At 49.6% G+C, this 14,846-nt stretch overlaps 2 protein-coding genes across 3 annotated transcripts; both read left to right on the top strand.

Annotated features, from left to right (window-relative positions):
• The first annotated feature begins 522 nt into the window (after positions 1–522).
• Positions 523–2,372, top strand: LOC117891143. The gene is made up of 2 exons (XM_034796377.1): positions 523–758; positions 816–2,372. The coding sequence occupies exons 1-2, from the start codon at positions 566–568 to the stop codon at positions 2,348–2,350; spliced, it is 1,728 nt and encodes a 575-aa protein (XP_034652268.1). The 5' UTR covers positions 523–565; the 3' UTR covers positions 2,351–2,372.
• A 5,045-nt stretch (positions 2,373–7,417) lies between these two features.
• LOC117903094 (nascent polypeptide-associated complex subunit alpha, muscle-specific form) lies at positions 7,418–10,398 on the top strand. Of its 2 annotated transcripts, none has more exons than XM_034814902.1 (2): positions 7,418–7,616; positions 7,753–10,398. In XM_034814902.1, exon 2 carries the CDS (start codon positions 7,780–7,782, stop codon positions 10,150–10,152), a length of 2,373 nt encoding a protein of 790 aa, XP_034670793.1. In that variant the 5' UTR covers positions 7,418–7,616; positions 7,753–7,779; the 3' UTR covers positions 10,153–10,398. The 2 variants fall into 2 exon arrangements, with proteins under 2 accessions (XP_034670793.1, XP_034670794.1); XM_034814903.1 differs by having other exon boundaries at positions 7,503–7,616; positions 7,781–10,398.
• Positions 10,399–14,846: the final 4,448 nt, after the last annotated feature.

The raw sequence follows: 14,846 nt of genomic DNA, 5'->3' as shown, positions 1-14,846 counted from the left end.
ACAACAGCCGCAGCCTCAGACTCAGCCTCAGACTCAGCCTCAGACTCAGACTCAGCCTCAGGCTTGTGGGGGCACAGCTGCAGCTCCTGTGGCATGGGTTCTGTCGCTTGTTTGTTATTCCAGGAACTTATGCCATGTGCTGCTTGGATAGTTCTCTAGCTCTAAACTCGAGGCTGTCTACTGCTGTCTCTGGCTACCCATTTCTGTCTCAATTTCTGGCTTTATTTCGGCTCTGTTCGACCCTGTTTTCCTCTGGCTGTATAATGTTTTATTTATCTCGCAAGTTGTACAAATACTCAAGCTCGAATAACCGCCAGTGGCATGGCACGTGATCTTTCTGTGGCTGCCAATGAGGCACTCATTTATGTTCTATTAAAGATCAGCTTTCGGTTTTACCTGCACAGCGAAATCGAAAGTACATAATGGAGAAACAGCTTTATTTGGAGAGACAGATGCTGAGACTGAGGCTGAGGCTGAGGCTGAAGCTCCAGTGCCATGCCACGCCGTGGGGGCACACTCTCGTCCGTGGAACGTGGCTGGGTGGAACGCTCCCTCCGCCGTCGCAATGTCTTCGAACTATACGCGACTCTTTCGAGTGCTTTTTGTGATCATTCTGCTGAAGCTGTGCTTCCTGGTGATCCTCTACTGGCGCAGCTATGAGGGTGTCTCCAGCCTGGAGGCAGGGCTAGCCCAATCGCAGTCACAGACCCGCCGCATGGTTGACATCTTCGATCAGCTGCTGGTGGATCGTAGGGAGAGTAAGTGCTGGCAGACCCTCCTTGAGTAAGTCCTTGAGTAAGTCCTTGCCCTTGCAGTGCCCAGCATGGAGCAGCGCTTGGGCTGGATTCGCCAGGAGATGCCCTCGTTCCCGCTGGAGGAGCTGCTGCAGCGGCAGAGGCTGCCGGCAGGCCGCGTGGACTGTGGCCCGGCGCCGGATCTGATGAACATTGACTTCCACAACACCTACTGGCAGCGGGCGCAGGCCGAGAATCTCACGTACTACATCTATGGGGCGTACTACGATGACCGGGAGGCAGTGCCCGAGGCACCGCTCGTCCGCCTGCTGACGATGATCAATCAGCCGGAGGACAAGAGCTTCAAGTATCCCGCGACTCACTGCCAGTTCTGGCTGGAGGGCCGTGCCAAGCCGCTGATTGCGCCCGTCACGGAGCACAAGGTGATGTGGCCCTTTGGCAGTGCCCCGCGACGCTACTACCCCACGCTGATGGGCTGCCGCATGCCCAAGGGACGGCATCGCTGGGAGGTGCCGCAGATGGTGTCGCTGGTGGCCGATGCCTGCGACCGTGCCAGGAATCTCCTCCGCGTGGTCTATGAGGTGGAATCACAGGCGGAAGGCGGAACCGCAGCCACAAATGCCACTGAGCAGGAGTCCCCCCTCGAGGAGCCACCACTGCGCTTTGCTGTGTGCGTCAAGGCCATGGATTTTCCGTACGAGGACAAGTCCTGGCGACTGATCGAGTGGCTGGAGCTGATGCGCGCCCTGGGCGCCCACAAGGTGGTCTTCTACGATGCCCAAATGCATCCCAATATGACGCGTGTGGTGCGGGACTATGTGGCGGAGAGTCCCGGCTTCGTTGAGCTGCGTCCCATGTCGCTGGGCCGCGGGGAGCCCCATGCGCCGCCCCACTTCCACCACTACGCCATGGAGGCGGACGGCTTCAATCGCATTCTCAACGAGATGATACCCTACAACGATTGCTTCTACCGCAACATGTACCTGTACGACTACATCGGCGTCTTCGACATTGACGAGGTGATCATGCCGCTGGGCAATAGGACCACCTGGCCGGAGCTCATCGAGATCTCGCGTGCCGCCCCGGACTACGGCGGCGTGACGCCCGCCACCTGCAAGGAGTGGGTGAGCTTCTGCTATCGGAATGTCTACTATCCGCGCTATCCGGAGCGGCCCAAGGTGTATCGCAATCTGTCCAGCTCCTTCTACATGCTGCAGCATGTGGAACGAGTGCGGGAGCACTGCAATCGCGCTGCTGCCACCAAGTGCCTGCACGACACACGCTTCGCCGTGGGGCTGCACAATCACTTCACGTTCTACCACACGGAGAGGGCCAGCTGTCCGGCCAAGTCGGTGCCCATTGAGTTTGCACAGATGCAGCACTACCGCGAGCCGGACACCAAGTCCCTGCTGATCGATCCCATTATCGATGCCAGCATCTGGCGCTTTCAGCCGCAGCTGCAGGCGCAGGTCGAGCAGCGCTACCGCAGGCTCGGCTTTCTGCCCGACGAGCGCCAAGTGGCGGCGACCCACGAGCGGCAGCGCCTCGAGGATGAGTCGATGCTGCGTGAGGCTGTGCGACAGAATTCGCCCTGAGTGATTCACACAGAATCAGGCTAGGCGGAGACTTCTTATTTTTTTTGTATTTTAATAAATTTTGAGAAAAACTTCTGAAGCTGCTGCTGTCGCAAGTTGTGGCCAAGACAGTTGGGCAAACAATCGAATTGGCGTGAAAGTGGAGCATGGCTCAAAGAAGCAACAACAGAATTACCCCCAAAAATACGTGGGAGAGTGTGTGTACAATATTTTGAGTGACTGTTTGCATTGTTTTCAAGTTCTCTATTTGCACTTCATATCGCGCGCTGTCTCTGGCTGGTAAACACTTTTCTTGCGTATAGAAACATGTCTTGAAATGATTGAACATTTAAGCTAAGTTTGTACCGTGCTGGAAAATAGTTTTCACTTTTTAAATACCCTTTCTTTCCCCAATTTGTATAGGTTTTAAGTACCAGCCGAAAGGAAGACAACAATCGTAGATAAAGCTTTAAAGATAAATTCCCATTTCCGCTGCCAAAGCTGTTCGTTCGCTGTAAACATCGCTGTTAGAGCTGTTGTCCCTGCTATATGGTGGTTGCGTCCCTGTTGTATGAGAGCGAACATGTTGCAGTCGCACGTGCTGCCGCCTCTCACAGAGAGATGCTGCATTGGGCCAGCTTCTTCGTTGGGTGCGGATGGTCGCCTGCCTCCTTTGATTAGCATATGACATGCCCCCAACACCTCGTGTCAATTACACATTTGCGACGAGTTTCTGCTCATGCAACAAAAAACTTTGTGTGTGTGCGTTAAGCCTTTAACAACTCTTAAAATATTTGACATGATTTAGCAATTTTAATTGATGCTTCGTCAGTCCACCTGTCCACTCGTCCAGTTGTCCATTTGGACGTTTGTCAGGGCCTGATTATGCGCTTTCATATTGCTCGCTCGATGAATGGCCCGGATGAGTGACTTTTCTGTGTGTGTGTTGGTGTTTTTTGTTAGGTATTCAAGTCCTCGAGGACACGTTACTTTTTGTGACATTCCAGAGCTCGTTAAAAATGCACATAGAATTTAATTTAATTTAATTTCCATGCTGGCAAAAGTACACACGCACACAGGACACACAGAGGGAGAGATGGACACACACACAGAGACAAATGCACACATTATCCACTTCTAATTAATTGCATTTCATACTAACAACAAAAACTATATTCCATGCAAATTGCTCGCTCCAATGCTTCCCACAAGCCAAATGCAAATATGATACAAATACAAATACGTGTACCACGCATACATACACACATATACATACATATGTATATAGAGCAAAAAAAAAGACAGCAAACGACCAACGGCCAGCGCGGGAAAAACAAAACCAAAAAAAAAAAAATAAAAATGTAGCTGGCAAAAACGCAGGAGATGAGAAATATTCATTATTATTTGACCAAATGGCAAATTAATGATATGAGCAAACAAGCCAAAGTGGTGTTGCCATTCAATTTATGCATAGCATGGAGAAATGTTAGCCATGGGCACCGAAACACCAAGTACCCTCCTACAATGATGATTGTGCGAACAGAGTTTGCTGTAGAAATGCAAGCAGGCAAATATATTTTGCAAGAAGAAGTTCAAACATTTTTAACTGAAGAAAGATTCGATTTATTCGCAACGTTTATGGTACTTTCAAATTTCATCTATAAAACACCCAAGCCCTTTCGCTTATGGGCACTTTGTGCAGTAAATCCTAAGAACTTGCAGCATTTGCAGTGAATGCACATAGAAAAGTGGAATGCGGTGCGCGGGACACCCCCACGCTCTGGTGTCAAACAAACAGCAACAAAAACACAGATGACACAGCTGAAGAAAAAGAGAAGTGGGACAATTTTTTAATTAAATGTTTTAACACTAATCCAGCGGGGGGCCCGGCCCAGTTGAGTGGCTGGGGCTGGGGCTGGGGCGTTGCTTGGACTGGGATTAGGGAAAATATTTGAATAGCTGAACAGCAGTTGAGCGGCAAACAAAGAGAAGAGATAAAAGCGAAAGCCAGAAATGCAAAATGCTAAATGTAAGAAAACAGAAAGACGAAAAGGGGAAAAAAGAACGCCACGCGAAGGGCAAAAGGCAAAAGGCAAAAAGCGATGCTGCGTACGAAAATGGACTTAGAAGCGGAAGCGGAAACCAAAGCCAGAGCTACAATGGCGCCGCGTCAGAGAGAACTGTCACCAAATGCATTCACAGCGGCAGGCAGGCAGGCAGGCAGTGCACCCAGTACCCGCCCAGTGGAACGAGCGGAACGAGAGTCGACTGATGGGTGACCTGTGAGGAGATAGCGCCTGGTAGTGCAATGTGCAGCAGCTCACAGTATTTTTGGGACATTTTTGAATGAATGCTCTCGCTCTTCGAGTCACTTTCGGTGGATGCCCGAAAGTATGCCGCGGTTTTTGCACACTCCACTTGAATTGAATGGAGCACACACCTCCCCACCCCGCCACGCTGACCGGCAGTTCCCCCAAACTGATGCGCCGCCACCAAAAATACAAGTGAAAAGAAGCAAAGTTCAAACTAACAAAACAAAACTACCTAAACTAAACAAAACAGAACAGAACAGTGCAGAACCTGAACACACACACACACACGCACACACACACACACACACGCACGCACAATGTTGAGTACAGAAGGCAACACGGAGTTGGCCATGTTTTTTGTTAATTAAAATTGGCATGGCTGCCGAAACGGGGCATGGTCCGGCGGTGAGAGAGCGAGAGCGAGAGCAGGCTCTGGGCAGCAACAACATTTTTGCATTCTCATCAGTTTTCTATTTTTTGTTCTTTTGTTATTTGTTGTTGTTTGTTTGCTGATCCCAAAAATGAAAACTTTGAATTGAAATGGCCGTGAAGAGAGGGCAAAACGATTCATGCGGAGTACCTGAGAAATGCCAACTCCTTCCGGCATACATTTACCTTTCAAGTGCTTAATTTTTCATTCACAATCCCAAGGAAGCCGAACAGCAGCAGAATCTACCAGGGAGCAGTCCACAGAGAAGCTTCAAACAAGAAAAGAGGAGAGACTGGGTGAGGGCGAAAGGGCGACCGATTTATGGGCTGCCAATAAATTTACTCAACACTTTGGCCCCGACTAATACAATATTTACATCAAATGGCTGTACCACCATTGGGTGGTGTCGGGGAGGGGGGTGTAAAAAATTGCAATGCGTTTTTCTCAGTGGCAGCCAAGATGCCAGCAGCAGCAGCAGCACAGAGCGGAGTGGGGCAGGGGGACGAATCTGTTTCTGTTTCAGCTTTGAGTCCCCCCCCCACCCGTGCTGTCTTCTGTCTTGTTTCCCCCTGGACTGTCATTTAAGTTAAAAGCGCATTTGTAAATGTGCCGAGAATATAAGTACAAGGGGTTCGAGGGGGCGGGTCACAGTGTGGTGAGGGGGGAGGACTGCCTCTGAGCGCTTTTTAAAAAGGCAAATCTGGCACAAGCTGCTCCTTTGCGTCGTCTGCTCTCCCCTCTCGACCCGACCATCGTGCAATGTTTTAGCATTTGTTATACTCGTGTCCTGGCACAAGCGACCCTCGACTCTCTCTCTCTCTCTCTTTCTGTCTGTCTGTCTCTCTGCTGTTTATAGCCACGTTAAGTGTTAAGTGTGTGGATTTGCTGGCAGAGATATAGATATGCCCAAGTCAAAGGAGAGATGGCCAAGAGACCTGGCCACAATGACCTGGTCAAATATATGCCACGCTTTATCCTAAGCAGGCTGCGACTCTGACTCGGAATTTGATATTTTTCATTCATTCCGGCGATTCCAATTTGAACACCAAACAAACACCCAACAGCCAACAGCCAGCCCAACCCATTCCATTCCATCCCATCCACCCATCTGGATGGTCAGAGCCCAAACCCGAACCCCATTTAAACTTATGACAGCCGGAGCCAAATGAAAGTTTGCTCTTTTGCTTTGGCGGTGCTCCGGTTCTGGCTCAATAACATTCGACACGAACAAACAAAAAAATGTTGCCATTAGTTAAAGTTTTGGGCTCTTAATGCACTTGCCTAGGCATTGGGTATATGGCCAAAAAGTCAGACTGTTTGTGACACAATAGTTTCTACAAAGATTCGAGTATGTTGCCCTTACTCCTAGCCCTTCAGCAGTTCCCCTTGGCCTATCGGCTAACATGTGGAAACCCTCGAAATGTGGCAGTCATTTGAGTCATGGCAGGACATTCCTTACTGCTGCAGAAAGGGTATCTTTAGCATCGACTTCCTGCCTTCCTATGTCCGACATTTCAGTTCCGTTTCATTCGAACCGTAATAAGTTTCGAGCGCAACTTGGTCCAGTCGCTCGTACCGCCCCAAAGTGCAGGCTAATAAGAAATGCGTGATGTGTTGCCCTGTTCCTACATCAGCTGTGGGTAAGGGTACTGGGGTAGGGGGGTACGGGGGTGGTATGGTGTGGTGTCGCCTCCACTCGAGTCCGAGTGTGTGTAAATATTTGTTCTCGTAGTTCTGTCCAAGTTCTGGCACACGTTCCTTGGGTCGAGGCCTGGTCAGCTTGCAGCTCGAGTGGAACTTGTTCGTGCGAAGGGGTCTCCTGCCCCCACATCTCTAAGGCGAACTTGAGGAAAATTTCACTCACGTTCCGTTTCAGGCGGAAGAGTGGGAGATCGGGAGAGAGGAGCTCTCACTTGGGTGCTCAGGCATGTCCGGCGAAGAGAGGCAGGAAGCGTGATTGTCTCATTAGTAGCGAGTCAAGAGTAACGAGTAACGAGCGGGCAGCGTTAGCGGTACATAATATTGATGAAAAGTTTAGATTGTTATTTATTTGCAATATTTCTTACTATTAAACATATTTGAGCAGGATGCGTGACGAGTAAAAAAATAGCGAGTAAAGAGTAACGAATGCATGCAATGTCTTTGAGGCCATTCAACTCCCACACAGCTAGAAACGATAAAAAGTATCGAGTTACTAGTAACGAGTGACGTGTATGCAATTTTAAGGATCATTAGCTCTCTGAAAAATACATCTACGGTACAGAAACTTATTTTTTGTTGTGGATCAATGTATCCTCATCGTTAGATGTCGTTCTGGCAACGTCGTCTCCCCTGTATTTTATTCACTTTAAAAGTGTAGCTTCACCGAGAAACATCTATGGAGACGCTAGCAGTATCAGTGCTCGAATTTTATGTTTAGTTTAGATCGAAAATAAAAAGGAAAAACCTGACACGAGTGTGAAAATATATATACAAATTCCTAAAGCGAATTATTTGATTCTACAAGCAGAATCAACGGTCATTGCAGTAGTGCGATTCACTCAAGGTAAGTGCCACTCCCAACTGGCAGTGCGTGTCCTATCCCCCAGTTCGCGGTACTCTGAAATACCTCTCGACCTTTTGGCACAAGGCCAATTCTAAATCCAAATATTCGCCCCTTTCTTTCCCTCTATTCCTGCCAGAGCTTGGACAGCGCCACTTCGTCCGCAATGAATTCGAATAGCCCAGCCAATGGGCCCCTCGCTCAGCGCCCACCTAAGATGAACAGATCGTACAAGACAAAAGATTTAGGGAAACAGAAGGAGGCAGAAACGGAGGCAGCTGCCGCCATCCAATCGTTGGATGAGGCCTCGACGCAGGAATATTTCGCACAAGGATCCGCAGGCGATTCCACACAGAACACAGCACATAAACAAAAATCATACAAGTTTGACAGAAATGACACCACACACCTTGATGTATTCACAGTGGGGCCCGGAGGTGATGACCCCCATTGCGCCTCACCAAAGCAGCAATACACAGTTGGGTCAATCACCACAGCCCCGCTGAAGGGTATCCTCGCTAGGAGTGGCACATGGAAAACTCAGCCACTGCCAAAGATTGAAAATTACATACAGAATTCGATGGCACTGAAGCAGCAGAAAGATTCCGTTGTAGGGCAGGAATCGACCTGTTTGGGTACTCCAAAGCAGACATCCACACCGAATCAGATTGCTGATGGCAGTCCCAAGAAGTCGCCAGATGCCGCCAATACATCAGTTTTAAGCAAATCTCAAGACCCTAAAGGCGAAGGATCGCTCGTCTTGGCCACTTCCAATGATTCTTCACCATCGAAAAAGACTGCAGAGGCTAGTCCACAGCCCAATGCCGCCGTTTTGTGTTTCTCCGAGACTTCTTCCCCATTGAAGCAGTCTCCTCAAGTCGGTACACAGTCCACAAATTCCGCCAACTCATCCATTTTTGACAAATCTCAATGCTCGTCCGTCAAGAGCTCCTCACAGAGTTCTGTGCCACCGAAGAAGACTAATGCCCTCGCATCAGTTCTATCAAGACCTTTGGGCTCTGAGCGCATTTCTTCGCCAAAGACGACTCCATCGAAGGAAAATGATTCACCCACAGAAGATTGCATGAAGACATTTGTAGTACCCGGATCTCCTACGCCAGAGATACCTCAGGCTCAGTTGATCCCAACTATCCCTTTGAAGCGGCGTCCCGTCGAAGCGGTCAAGCCCCCAGTGCATCGGGATGCTGTGGATAGGCCACGCGTGCCGCCGCAGGATGGTTGGAATGTTCATGTCAAGTCCGCGAAGAAGCGGAACAACGGAGGCAAGTCTGCGCAAGAGAAGAAATCTTCTACCCGAAAGAATCCCGCCAAAGGCGCAGCCCAGCCAGCAATCTTGACCCAGAATTGTATCCCAACTGCGCCAGAGGCAGCCCCGGTGAAGCGTCTCATTGTCGCAGAGGCCACAACGGCAGCCCCCAAGCAGCCCAGTCAAATGATTCGCAGTGAGGAAAAGAAATATTCACCACCTCTGGCATATATTGTACCCCGTACATCCGAGAACAACAAGTCCATTGACAGTATGGAAGGATCCCCCTCGATGAGCCCCCCTCGATTCCCGATGGAATATCCATCCAAAAAGGCAGTCGCTGATGAGGCTGAGCCACAGTGCCAGCCGAAAAGTCCTCCCCGGGAGTCGTCTGTTCCATTGAAAGCGCAGCGCAGACGCCCAATAGGTCCCGCCGCGAGGGATGTTCGCATGAGTTCCAAGGGGAAAAAGGGCCGCAAAAACATCATCAGAAAGCGTAGATCGATTCTGGTGGCGTGCCCCACAGGTGTGCCCCCCGTTAAGGCCAAATCCAAAGGCAAGCGCTCAAAGAAGGCTCTGGCCAAGAAGTTGGATCCGATGAAGTCGCCCGTGCTGAAGCGCAGCCAAACTTCAGTTTCAATTCATTCCCAGACTGAAGCTGCTGGTGACAGCTCTGAGGAGGAGGGGAGAGTGCAGACCGGGGAGGACGAGGAGGAGGAGTCGGTGGCACAACATCCGTTGAACAACGAATGGACCATGTGGTATGCGGAGCCCGATCGCAACACGACCTGGGAGGAGACACTCCACCAGATAACCAGCTTCCATACCGTCGAAACCTTCTGGAGCCTCTATTATCACATCAAGTGGCCATCGGAGATCAAGATTGGCTGCGACTATTGCATGTTCAAGGCCGGCATTCGCCCCATATGGGAGGACGATGCGAATGTCAGGGGTGGCTGCTGGATCGCCAGCTTCCCCAAGAGCGCCACCAATGAGCTCAACTTCTTCTGGGAGTACTCGCTGCTCTCACTGATTGGCGAGTCATACGATCACAGCCCCGATTTGTGCGGTGCTGTGGTCAACATTCGCCAGAACACCGACAAGATCGCGCTGTGGACCTCTGACGGAACCAATGAGGCAGGCATCCTTGAGATTGGACGCCAGCTGCGCGACGGTCTGCCCACTGATGGCGGCTATGTGCTGCAATATCTGCTGAACAGTGACAGGATGGCCCAGCAGGGCTCTATCGTCCAAGCTATTTACACTTTATAAACAATATCCCCCGAGCCCCTGGGGGAAAGCGGGAGCGGGAACAGCAGCAGCAGCAACCACCGCCTGCATGCACTCTCCCTGCATTTCCATCTGTTAATTGTTTCATGAAATATTCAGACACAAATCCCACAAAATCCAAATTTTAAGTACGAAACTTTCCTCATCCTCTCACGTTTCGGAAGCTTCGCCAATGGGATTATGAAAATATGTCAAATCCAAATCAAAATTGTACAAATTGTAATCATTTGTTCAAATTTATCAGTCTGTGGCCATTTGTAAAACAAAATTTATGTTTTGAGCTTTAATGTAAATTAAATTGATTAATATGTATGGTAGTGTTTTCTGATTTGTCCATAATCCAGCGGTGAGCATAGGCTATTATATAAATCCTTTAAATGTTTTCCAACTTTTCACATGGGGAGTTTTTGCGGGATGAATCTAGATTTGATGCCAAACGATTTGAGAGCCAGTGCGCTGTTACGGTAAGCATTAACATGCTGTTAAAGACCAGCAGTAACCTGGAGCGGTAACATGCTCTTAGCAATAGCAGGCTGTTAATCTGAAGCAATAACAGGCTCTTAACATGTAGCGGTAGCAGGCTGTTAATCTGAAGCAATAGCAGGCTCTTAACATGTAGCGGTAACAGGCGCTAACATATGTCGATTTTTTCAGGCTGTTAACCTGTGATGTTAACAACATGGCTGTTCTGCCACAGCTGCTACACTTAACACAATCCTTAATTAACATAACGCCAGCCAACATAACATTTACATTACCAACGAAATTGAAATCTTTTACGCACTATTGCTTCCCTGGCGATCTGCAACCAAAGGCAAAGATCCTGCAAACAATTCATTGACTGATAAAAGTTCTTCAAAATCGAAATGTACCTAAACCCTGGGTGTACATAACCAACGGATAATCTATGAGTCAAGAATCAGGATGATTTATTACTTACTTGTGATGCCTTTCCGTTTATATCTGGAGCTAGAATTTCTATAGCGATTGTGACACCGTTTCCAGTGACCTACAAACTACAAACGAGAACTGCTTGGAGTGAGGCACTCCGCTAATCACAGATGGTTGGCTGTCGCTTCATTCCGAATATCCAGCTCCAATCTGAGCAGCGGCCACATTCAACATGCAACATTGTACAGCTCTCCAGTCTCCAAATGCTGCCGCTGCCGCTGCTGCCGCTGTTACCTCATCCCTGCCCCCCATCCCGATGTTCATGTCGCGAGTTCCATGTCCATGTTCTTGATTCTCTTTGTTTGCTTCAATGAATGCTCCACACGGCTCCAGGCCAATCCGCTGAGGGGACTTGCTTTTGTTCGCCTGTTTGGGGGACCACTATGATAGCAGGGTGAGTGGGAAGGGGCCGGAGGGGGGTGGCAGTGGACATTGGGACTTATTTGGCGCACGCCATCAGAAAAACTTGGCCGCGCGCTCAATTGTTTGATTTATTGACGTTTATTGGCAGTTGGCATTTTATTGTGACTATTTTTGGGTGACTGCCGAGCAGAGAGTCAGAGTCAGACTCTGAGACGGTGACAGTGGGGGACAGTAGGGGGCTGGGCAGGTGGTCTCCACAGCAACGCTTTTCTTTCTTCCATTTGATTGGTTTTTATGTGCTTAATGTTCAGGCCATCAGCCTCCTTAACCACACGGCGTGGAGTGCCTGGAAGGTCCATTTTGGTAGCACATCACGAGAACCAAAAAAAAGGTCAAGGCTCTGGACCGCAGCTGGTCCAGGCCATAAATATGTACGAGAGCCCCCACCCCCCCAGGGGCCACCTAAGCAGAGAAGCTCGACATATTCGGCCACTGATTTATGGCAGTCAATTCCATTTCACTGAGCGATGGACGAGCACAGGCCCACACAGGCCACAGAGTTGGCTCAAGGGCTTGGGTTGATTAAACACTTTAACCATTTTTATGGCCGCGCGACTAGTTGGCAGGGCTGAGGCCGAGGCGGGTCTGGGCGGGGCGCTCATTAGAGAGCGATGCGCTGCCAGGACCATCTTGAGAGGCAGCAATCGATTTGGCACACGGCTGCCTCGCCTCTGTATTGCCAATAAAACGAAACGAAATACAAAATATACGGAAAATATGCAAAAAGTGTGAGGGTGTGCGATAACAATTGCCAAAAGGATGCCCCGGGTGCTGTGAGTATGAGCTGAAGGATACCCTCGACGAGCAGAAACTAAACACAGCAACGAGTCTCGTTTTTGAAGGTGTCTGCTGCACTCGCACGACAGGGGGTAGCAAAAGGGAAAAGATAGAAAGGCAAATTTACGTTTAAGCTTTGGAAACTACCCGCCCAGACAGAGGCACCCCCCACAGCTCCCCCACACAGCCCCCTAACAGTTCTTACAGGTGGCATTTTTGTTGTAAGACGGCGATTTACATGCGTGTTGTATGCACAGGGAGCTGTGGGGAGCTGACGAGCTGAAAGGCAGGGCCGGGCTCTGACGAATTTCAATTTATTTACTTGTATTTGCGTATGCAAAATAGTCAGTCGGGCTGCGGCTTGATTTTGGCAAACACACACAGGCAAAGTCGAGAGGAAAGTAGAAAGAGTAACGAGCTCGGGGTTTGTGCTGCAGGATAATGGATATTATATGCTTTAACTTACGCCATGTGGCACTTAAAGCTGCTCTCGAAACTACAGCAGTCTTGAGGTATCCTCTATGTACAGCAGATTAAGAGTGGAGCCAGTCCGACACTTGTCCCAAATGATATGCCATAAAGACAGTGGACTGTGGACTGTGTGGACTGTGGCACATTGAAATTCCAGCAAGTGGCGGTGGCCCAACCCCCAAGCCAGACATTGAATGAGGTACGACATAGGGTCTCCACTTCACTTCACTTCATCTGTAAGCCGGAATCGAGCTAATTATACGGCCCTGCCCAAACACACACACACACACACACAGCTGCTTAATGGCAGAACAGGAACAGTGGCCCAATGTCGTTGTCCATGTTCCATGTTCCATGTTCATGTCCATGTCCAGTTCGGGGCGGAGCGGTGCGGAGCGGAATGAAGCGGAGCCTTGAATAAGTCATGTCATGTGGCTGTCAGTCATGCGTTGTGGCCTGGTGTGATTACCTTTGGCCAGCTGCCCGCCCCATACCCCGAGCCTTTTCTGGTCTCCAATTCGGTTCAGAGTTCAATGGCCACTCGCACGATATGTCAATCGGTTCAGGCAGGGAAGGGGGGACAACATTCTGTGCCGAACATGAAGCGGCAAATGTTTGCCAAAATTGTTGCAACTAATTTCTAGAGCTGCATTAATTAAATTCATGTGTGTGTGTGTGTGTGTGCGTGTGTGTGCGCGTCGCACTGAGAAATGTAAATCAGAGCAAATGTTGGAGTTTATTTCACCTTACGAGCCGCTTGGGTCCTCTCCTGGACTTCCTTTTCCTTTTTTTCCGGCGTGTGTTTTGCTGTTTGGCTGCCATCCAATCTGCTGCCAATAAATCGAACAAACGCTGAGGGCCAAAGGCTGGGCCACGTCTACGTTCACGTCCAGGACTTCATTAAGGGCAAATTGAATCGATTGTTTAGCTGTGATCAAGATAACTGCGACTGAGCCGACAGCCAAGTTTCAGTTTCAGTACTGGCACCAATACCAGCACCAGTCCCAGGACAGTCTGCTGCTCCTCCTCCATCGGCTCCGACACCGTCTTCTGACCCTCTTTTGGCCAAGTGCACTTGGCTGGCAAATGTTGACATTCCTTCTTGGGGATTTGGTGCGCCAAGGAGGCGCATTTGTGCGCCTGGATTTTGTTTTTTAATACCCTCGGCATGAGGTAAAAGGTACTCGAGAAGGGTATACTCGGATGTGGGACTTCTGCATCCCTCTACTGAAGTTCCCTCCCAGCAAGCCTGATTCGTCATCGTTTCTGTCTCTCATTCCTTCTATATCCCACAAAGATAATTCTGTGGGGGTGTAATCTCCCCTTGTTATATCCCCGAATATGCAAAAGTTCCATGCCATGCCATGGGCCTGGTCTCTATGGATCCCGGGTATCTGCTAGTCGGAATCTCTCCCCTGGCTTTCGCACTTGTTTTATTATGATTATTTTAACTGCTGAGGAAAAGACAAACAGAAAGAGAGAAGACAGCGAGAGAGAGAGAGAGACAGTAATCGGATGGTGTGGAGGGGTTGTGTGGGGTCTCGCAGTTCTTAGGGATTGGAGGCGAAGGAGCATAAAATGCAATTTTCACATGCTACAATCCAAGGGGGGGCTTGCCTCGCCGGGGGTATGAGAATGAGAATGAAATGGGTTTGGCGTCAGAGCCCGAGACAGACAAAGTGAAATGCAATAAAACAAAAGGGAAGCATACAAAAAAAATAAGGGAGAGAGAGAGAAAAGCGATGCGAAGCTCCCGAGCCAGAGACTGCAACTGTCTTGTCTTGTCGTTGCCGCTTGAATGCCTGCAGCTGCGACCCTGCCACTGCCACGCTGCCACGCTGCCATGCTGCCACACTGCTAGTGAACCCTGGCACTGTTGTAGCTTTGCCCTTGCCACTGCCACTGCCACTGGGAGTGCCCTCCCACAAATGCAACGCATTTACAGCGCCATGATTCAAATTGTCGCCTCGGATTATGGATTTATTACGCGACTCGTTCCCGTTCTCGTTCTCGTTCTCTCGCTCCTCGCTGCAATTGTGCATGCTGCTTGCAAT

The sequence above is a fragment of the Drosophila subobscura genome, chromosome A, assembly GCF_008121235.1.
Source record: "Drosophila subobscura isolate 14011-0131.10 chromosome A, UCBerk_Dsub_1.0, whole genome shotgun sequence".
Lineage (NCBI taxonomy): Eukaryota > Metazoa > Arthropoda > Insecta > Diptera > Drosophilidae > Drosophila > Drosophila subobscura.
The sequence above is the reverse complement of the archived record's forward strand: the minus strand, read 5'-3'. Positions and strand labels throughout refer to the sequence as shown.